The sequence below is a fragment of the Coregonus lavaretus genome (assembly GCF_964263955.1).
Source record: "Coregonus lavaretus genome assembly, contig: HAP1_SCAFFOLD_3332, whole genome shotgun sequence".
NCBI classification, from domain to species: Eukaryota; Metazoa; Chordata; class Actinopteri; order Salmoniformes; family Salmonidae; genus Coregonus; species Coregonus lavaretus.
In genome coordinates this window covers 1-8,694 of record NW_028162796.1, presented here as the reverse complement: position 1 = coordinate 8,694, position 8,694 = coordinate 1, and the positions used below count along the sequence as shown (strand labels likewise).

Genomic DNA, 8,694 nt, shown 5'->3' with positions numbered 1-8,694 from the left:
GGAATCCAGAATGGTTACAGAACAGGAATCCAGAATCAGGACTACAGAGTTTGGAATTATAAAGTTATATCTAAATTTTTGTCCTAATTGAGTTATTGACATAGCCTTCTTCTGTCCAATGGTTTCTACCAATATAGCACTCTAAATACCTTAATTCATGTTACGTTATTCAGACCAATTATTTAAGAATCATCTTTTTGCAGATATAACCTTATAATTCGAAGGTCACACAGTTGTAAATACAGCTGATCTGGTCTGGGTCAGGAGAATACAGGTCATAATCTGAATAAATAAAATCTGCATAAATAAGTCTGAAAGTGATACAGGTGGGTGGATATTTCTCTGGACACAAGTATGGATACACACTATACACATGTACTACACAATTCCATATGACAGTGGGAATACACATGAATAGTCCTAAACCCACCAAAGATGAAGGTAAAGAACCATATTGTAGTCTTTGGACCCACCAACCCTTTACCCACTATCGCGTCTACCCGAACCATGCTGTGATGGCTCAGATATTTTCTCTTCACAATGTCCTTTCCAGCATCATGGTTCCAGCGACTAGGCGGATGCATTCCCAGGCCAACACAGTACAGCTCGGCTCAGCTCAGTAGGATGAAAATGCTACTAAAAAGAGGTGAATAGCTCTACCTACTAATGTTCCCAGCAACAGAAGTGACAAAGTAAAAAGAGATTACACACAAAAGATAAGAATTTATTTGGATAAAAAACAAAAACAAATGAAATACAGCTATGGCTTACTCCGATCACACAGGGCAACAACAGGCTGTCTAATGAAGAGCAGAAGATCTAAAAGTGGTGGTAGCCCCTTTGGAACAGGAAGTTCTTAACAGATACCACCTCGAATAACCTGTACCCCCACACATTGACTCGGTACCGGTACCCCCTATATATAGCCTCGTTATTGTTCTTTTATTGTGTTACTTTTTATTTAATTTTTTACTTTTGTTTATTTTGTAAATATTTTCTTAACTCTATTTATTGAACTGCATTGTTGGTTAAGGGCTTGTAAGTAAGCATTTCACTGTAAGGTCTACACCTGTTGTATTCGGCGCATGTAGCAAATAAAAGTTGATTTGATTACATAATTTCTGTGTAAAGCCTGGGTTAAACTAACATTAAGTCAGGGGAGGAGTAGCCTTCTGTTAGAGTTGACTTCATCTTGTTAAGGCAACTTGACATTTCACAGTTTATAGAGTGGCCTATCTAAAGATAGTAAAACATCTGTGGTTGGGACTACTTTAAGCTACCAACTACACTTCACAGATCCATATAGGCATTATCTCAATAACCTATCAGTTAAATCTCATCAATCATTTACAATTTGATTGTAGTGTCTGACTGCGTTTGATGACCTCTGGCTATAGTCAAACATACTTGGAAGAATGTGCGTGTGTGTGAAGTGTGTGTGTGCACGCGACATGGGCATAAACTTCCTGAAAGGTGAAACGCAGCATAAACAAAACAAAATAATTGACTTCTCCCTTTTAATTCCGTCTGTCAACTTTATAATGATCAGACACACACACACACACACACACACACACACACACACACACACACACACACACACACACACACACACACACACACACACACACACACACACACACACACACACACACACACACACATAAAGGCACATGCTTTGTAGCTGTACAGTGGTAATTTCATGCATCCAGAAAATACAACTTTCATAACAGAATCCTTACATGAACACCTGTTGTTTTATCAACCACTGAAATAAACTGTTTGCTTCTTTTCTTTGCAGATTACATAATATCTTACATTTTGAGAGAGAGAGAGAGAGAGAGAGAGAGAGAGAGAGAGAGAGAGAGAGAGAGAGAGAGAGAGAGAGAGAGAGAGAATACATGTAGCTCTTGCTTAATATTGGCCCCAGGTGTGGCAACAAGCAGGACGGGGTGGCCTTGGGGATTTGGCCATAGATGTGTGTTTATGGGGGGAGCACTCAGGTGTGTGTGTGTGTGTGTGTGTGTGTTTGTGTGTGTGGGCAGTGGAGCAGAGCTCAGGTGATGACGGTGGGGCCACGGTGTCCTGTCCTCTCGTGAATGTCAGAGATCTTCAGGGCAATGGCGATGAGGGGACCCAGCACCGCCTGGGACACAGAACACACACACACAGCTTTATACACACTTCACAGAATACACACAATACACACACACACTATAAACTATAACAGAGATGAACCAAGGAAACAACAAGCGTCATGAATCATGACCAACAAACAGGTTACTACCAAGTCCCTTCTCTTCACTTTGGACTTTCTGTCTGATGTCCTGGCCAGAAAGGACATATGAAACACCTCTGCAAAGAATTTAATCCATTATCAGTGTGTTGCAAAGCCAGTCAACTCCAGGCTAACTTTATACTGTCCAGCAGCACCTTAGTATCCACTGACAGTTTAACAGTTGTATTGTGTTGGTGCAACTCACAACCTGAAGTAACCTGTTTAGTGAGGTAACCATGGTAACCACGGCGCTAAGCCACATGTTGCGTCATGACTACAGATCCAATGGTATAGAGGTTTCCTGGCTCAGTTCAAAGCAGTTTGTGAGAGAATGTTTACATGGAACTGATCAATCTAATCAAAGCCAGCCGTGTTTCATCATAACTGATCACTGATAACTAAGCCATGGCATCAAAACAGCGCTCACCTCTATACTGACTAATACTGTGGCATGGTTAAAGTACACTACCAGTCAAACACAATATGGCCACACCATATCCAAAGTCTACCGAGCAGCTAAAACAACTATCACATGTAATGTCACCATGTCACATGTTGGTCAGACACCCAGTTGGAGGTGGGTTGTGTTATAGGATCATATTGCATGCAACCATTGTGAACCATACCCTATTGTTGACAATGCCATTGTCCTTGTGGTTAAAGAATAAATCAAATGGATCAATGAAAATGATAATGTTGCATTGATCCTCTCCTTAGTTTATCGGCCTGTAAGTTCATAACTACACAAGGAACCGATGATGGGATTGACCCTCATAAAACACTGGAACGGTTTGAAATTGTCTCAATAATTGGAATTCCTAAGTTGTCAGAAACAGACCTATCATAATGGATTCCAGTGAACTCCCTACCTGAGTTTCTCTGTTATGTCTCTCGGGGTCTCTCTCAAAGCTCTCTGCGTAGATCCGGACTGTGGCCCCGGCCCCTCCCCCACTCCCACTCAGACGGAAGACCAGACGGGACGCATCAGTGAAGACGATCCGCAGTCCCTGTATACAGACAGACCAGAGACAGTGAGACAGGTATGCAGACAGACCAGAGACAGTGAGACAGGTATGCAGACAGACCAGAGACAGTGAGACAGGTAGAAAGACTGACTAGAGGCAGTGAGACAGGTTTGCAGACAGACCAGAGGCAGTGAGACAGGTATGCAGACAGACCAGAGGCAGTGAGACAGGTATGCAGACAGACCAGAGACAGTGAGACAGGTATGCAGACAGACCAGAGACAGTGAGACAGGTAGAAAAACTGACTAGAGGCATTGAGACAGGTAGAAAGACAGACCAGAGGCAGTGAGACAGGTAGAAAGACAGACCAGAGGCAGTGAGACAGGTATGCAGACAGACCAGAGACAGTGAGACAGGTAGAAAAACTGGCTAGAGGCAGTGAGACAGGTATGCAGACAGACCAGAGACAGTGCGACAGGTATGCAGACAGACCAGAGACAGTGAGACAGGTATGCAGACAGACCAGAGACAGTGAGACAGGTATGCAGACAGACCAGAGACAGTGAGACAGGTCGAAATACTGACTAGAGGCAGTGAGACAGGTATGCAGACAGACCAGAGGCAGTAAGACAGGTATGCAGACAGACCAGAGACAGTGAGACAGGTAGAAAGACTGACTAGAGGCAGTGAGACAGGTAGAAAGACAGACCAGAGGCAGTGAGACAGGTAGACAGACAGACTAGCAGCGGTGAGACAGAGGAGAGTCAGTGTTGTTTAATGCAGTATCAACTGACACCACTAGATGCCACTGTAGTCATATGCATGTGTGTGTGTGTGTGTGTGTGTGTGTGTGTGTGCATTTAATATGTTTACCTACAGTACATCCCTGTATGTCTATATGTAGGTGTTTGTGTCAGAGAGAGAGAGGTTCAATGTACAGTAGTATGTGTGTAGTCTTTCTTTGTGGGAACATTTCAGTAGCAGGCTACAGAGGCAACCCAGGCATAGCTCTGTAAAGCCTCTCTCAACTTGTCATCACAGCCAGTCTGTGTGTGTGTCTGTGTGTGCGTGTTGCTATATCTGTGAGCATGTGTCTCTGTTTATGAATGGGGCGGCAGGTAGCCTAGTGGTTAAGAGTGTTAGGCCAATAACTGAAAGGTCGCTGGTTCAAATCCCCGAGCCAACTACGTGAAAAATATATTGATGTGCCCTTGAGCAAGGCACTTAACCCTAATTGCTCCTTTAAGTCGTTATGGATAAGAGCATCTGCTAAATGACATAAATATATGGAGTCTGTACGCATACAACAGACAGCACCTCCCCCTCTCACAGAGAGACGACAGCTGATAATGTCCTGAATATACACAGGGGTAGTAGGTTTACTAGGGAGGGAGAAGCTGTCACACCTTTAGCTGAGTGACTAACTAGCTGTAACTGCTGTGCCTCTGTGGAGCTCACTGTGACAGTGAAGGATGGCCGAGGTCTGATCTGGCTACTCTGACACGCCTGATTGGGAGGGTGACTGACTAAAAACAAACACACACACCATCTCTTATGACATCATACATCCCTGGCCATGACACTTGACACCAATGGGATTTACGTGTGATATTATTGTGTGTGTGTAGTATGAGCTGGGGCTGGAGACTGAAAAGTGTCTACGCCAGGAGATATTAGGGCGGCAGGTAGCTTAGTGGGTAAGAGCGTTGTGCCAGTAACCGAAAGGTCGCTGGTTCTAATCCCCGAGCCGACTAGGTGAAAAATCTGTCGATGTGCCCTTAAGCAAGGCACTTAACCCTAATTGCTCCTGTAAGTCGCTCTGGATAAGAGCGTCTGCTAAATGACGTAAATGTAAATGTAAATGATATTCCAGGGTGTGTGGGGAGGATGGGACAGCAGCCAAGTGAAAAGGCTGTCCCTGTCTGTCTGTGTGTGTGTGTGTACCTCTGTGTGTGTGTGTGTGTGTGTGTGTGTGCCTGTGTGTGTGTGTTTACATTTCCCAACAGTAGACTGTGTAACACTCATCATCTTTACTGAGGCTGACAGACTCTGATTCATCAGTCTTTACACCAATCACAATAAAGGCCCAGCCGAGACATATCTGCATCCACCAATGAGATTAAAGTCCCCAGGCTAAACCAGATCTACCAATCAGAATAAAGGCCAAGCCAAAACATCATACATTAGCCACTGTGACATCACTGCTGTATACATATCACTTGTTCCTAAACCTTTTAGCCCTGTGACCCACCTAAAGCTTTGGGAGTCTTCTCAATATGTCACCAGAACCAATGCCATAGACTCGATTGTGACTAGCAGGTCCCCTCTCACCAATCGGGAAACAGTGAAGTAAGCACTACAGAGATGTGTTACCATCAACAGTAGGCCGACGGTTCCTAAGCAACAGGTTGTATATCACACCATTATTACACTACTGTTCCTCTGCCTGTCTGGCTGTCCTGTTTCTGTCTTTTACTAAAGCAAAGCAGGGCTCTGCTGTGTGTGTGTGTGTGTGTGTGTGTGTGTGTGTGTGTGTGTGTGTGTGTGTGTGTACAGGCTGAGGAGAAGGATTAGAGACAGCCATGCCCAAACATGGAACCCCAGTCCGAACACATGGTTATCTGGGTGGGCTGGAGCAGAGAGGGGTAGGAGGACACAAGTAGAGAAGGATAGAGAGAAGGGGAATATGTGCTGACTTTTCAGATGGTATTTAATTGACTAATAAAGTGAACAGTTATATTGACCTCATCATAGACAACCTCCTCTCCTCTCCTCTCCTCTCCTCTCCTCTCCTCTCCTCTCCTCTCCTCTCCTCTCCTCTCCTCTCCTCTCCTCTCCTCTCCTCTCCTCTCCTCTCCTCTCCTCTCCTCTCCTCTCATCTCCTCTCATCTCCTCTCCTCTCCTCTAAGAGCCATGTTTCAGTTATATAGACCTGGTTGCGGACCACGGTTCCGTCCACAGGGTCGATGTACTCAAAGTTATCAGCCCGCTCCACGCTGTAGACGTTAGTCCCCACAGCAAACTTCTGGGTAAGAAAGGCCTTGTCTGTGATCACCCCCTCCAAGTCTCTCATCAGGTAGAATGCAGCTCTGGGGTCCACGCCCTCATAGTCAAACCTGGGAACACACACACACACACACACAGGTGTGAACACATGGGCACACACATACACACACAAGCATGAATGTGGCATAAAGACACACAAACACTCCTAGAAACCACAAGCACAGAGACAAACACAGAAAGAAGCATCCCAGTCTATTCAAGGCGATTAGATAAGGACATGACATCTTCAATGTGTCTTTCTGTGTTCACTATACATGTATTGCAATCCACTGATTGATTGATTGATAAACCGATTGGTTGATTGATTGGCTGATTGATTGATTGGTTGATTGGTTTATTAATTGGTTGATTTATTGGTTGGTTGGTTGATTGGTTGATTGATTGATTGCATAGCAGAGTGACCTGCAGAAGTAATTGCGTCCGAGCTTGGCCCAGTGGTCCTTGACGATCTCCTCCACGCCCTGTTTCCTGACAGCCATGATGGATAGCCACACCAGCACCGACCACAGACCATCCTTCTCACGGATGTGGTCTGAACCTGAACAAGAGACACAAGGGGACACAAGTTCACCCAGGAGACCATAAACATTTACATTTACATTTACATTTTAGTCATTTAGCAGACGCTCTTATCCAGAGCGACTTACAGTTAGTGAATACATATTTTTTATACTGACCCCCCGTGGGAATCGAACCCACAACCCTGGCGTTGCAAACGCCATGCTCTATCAACTGAGCTACATCCCTGCCGGCCATTCCCTCCCCTACCCTGGACGACGCTGGGCCAATTGTGCGCCGCCCCATAGGTCTCCCGGTCGCGGCCGGCTACAACAGAGCCTGGATTCGAACCAGGATCTCTAGTGGCACATTTAGCACTGCGATGCAGTGCCTTAGACCACTGCGCCACTCAGGAGATAAACCTTTATAACCATGTTATAACCCTGTTTTAAACATAGGGAGCAGAGTGGGATGTTAGACCAACATGGGATATTTAGACATTCTGACAGGAACCCTTCAGTTCAGCTCTGAGCCATAGAATTTAACAGCCGCTAGTTTTATTTATCTGGCTCTCACACCATCACTGAACGCCTCTCCTGGGTGGCTGATGGCTATCTACAGATGGCCTATGGAAGAACAGGCAGACGGCTCTCTCACAACACATTCTGTTGGTAGTACTATTCATAATACCGATACATGTGGCTCAGTTGGGTTGGAACATGGTGCTTGCAGCACCAGGGTTGTGGGTTTGATTTCCGCATGGCCACATATGCTGAATGTATGTGTTATATTTATTTTATTTTATTCATTTAGCAGACACTCTAATCTAGTGAGTGTTAAGCAAGGTGTTTGGATAATAGGGTCCACTATATACTGAGTATACCAAATATTAGGAACACCTTCCTAATATTGAGTTGCACCCCCTTTTGCCCTCAGAACAGCCTCAATTCATCAAGCATGGACTCTAAAAGGTGTCGAAAGCATTCCACAGGGATGCTGGCCCATGTTGACTCCAATGCTTCCCAGAGTTGGCTGGATGTCCTTTGGGTGGTGGACCATTCTTGATACACACAGAAAACTGTTGAGCGTGAAAACCCCAGCAGCGTTGCAGTTCTTGACACACTCAAACCGGTGCGCCTGGCACCTACTACCATACCCTGTTCAAAGACACTTCAATCTTTTATCTTGCCCATTCACCCTCTGAATGGCACACATATACAATCCATGTCTCAATTGTCTCAAGGCTTAAAAATCCTTCTTTAACCTGTCTCCTCCCCTTCATCTACACTGATTTAAGTGGATTTAACAAGTGACATCAATAAGGGATCATAGCTTTCACCTGGATTCACCTGGTCAGTCTATGTCATGGAAAGAGCAGCTGTTCATAATGTTTTGTACACTCAGTGTACGACATCAGCTGCAGAGACCACAGGTGTCTGGGGAGAGAGGAGTATAACACTGACAGACTGGTATCTCTCTAAGTGCAGCTAGTCTCTCTGTGGAGAGATCAATCTGTTCACACTGCCAATGGTCTCTAACAGGGGTTGGCTATTGCTATTCTACACTAAGGACCAGATGTAAGTGTGAGCCACAGTGCAAAGTTCATACCTGTTACTTTTAGATGGGAATAAAAGACTAAAGCTAAGTATATGGAATAAAAAGTCTTAAAGTCTAAATCTATCTTTCCTTTAGATCAGAATCTTTTACTTATTTATACATACTTGTCTTATGCTCCATGTTGTATTTCCTGTGTTTATGCTCCATGTTGTATTTCCTGTGGAAACTAACAGGTGTAAACTTCGTTGTGGTGTAAATGCTTAGTAATCCTGGCCCTAGCAGCTGTTGGGAAACTGACAGTTGCCAATTTCCGCTGACTCGCCGCTGTCT

The 8,694-nt window shown here is 44.7% G+C and overlaps 1 protein-coding gene across 1 annotated transcript; it reads right to left on the bottom strand.

The window, feature by feature from the left end:
* Positions 1–703: 703 nt before the first annotated feature.
* On the bottom strand, positions 704–8,571 carry LOC311118833 (phosphoglucomutase-like protein 5; the record flags this gene model as incomplete). The annotated part of the gene is made up of 5 exons (XM_084193611.1): positions 704–2,146; positions 3,148–3,285; positions 6,176–6,359; positions 6,712–6,847; positions 8,529–8,571. 5 exons carry the CDS (start codon positions 8,569–8,571, stop codon positions 2,057–2,059), a joined length of 591 nt encoding a protein of 196 aa, XP_084049737.1. The 3' UTR covers positions 704–2,056.
* Between the last annotated feature and the right edge of the window lie 123 nt (positions 8,572–8,694).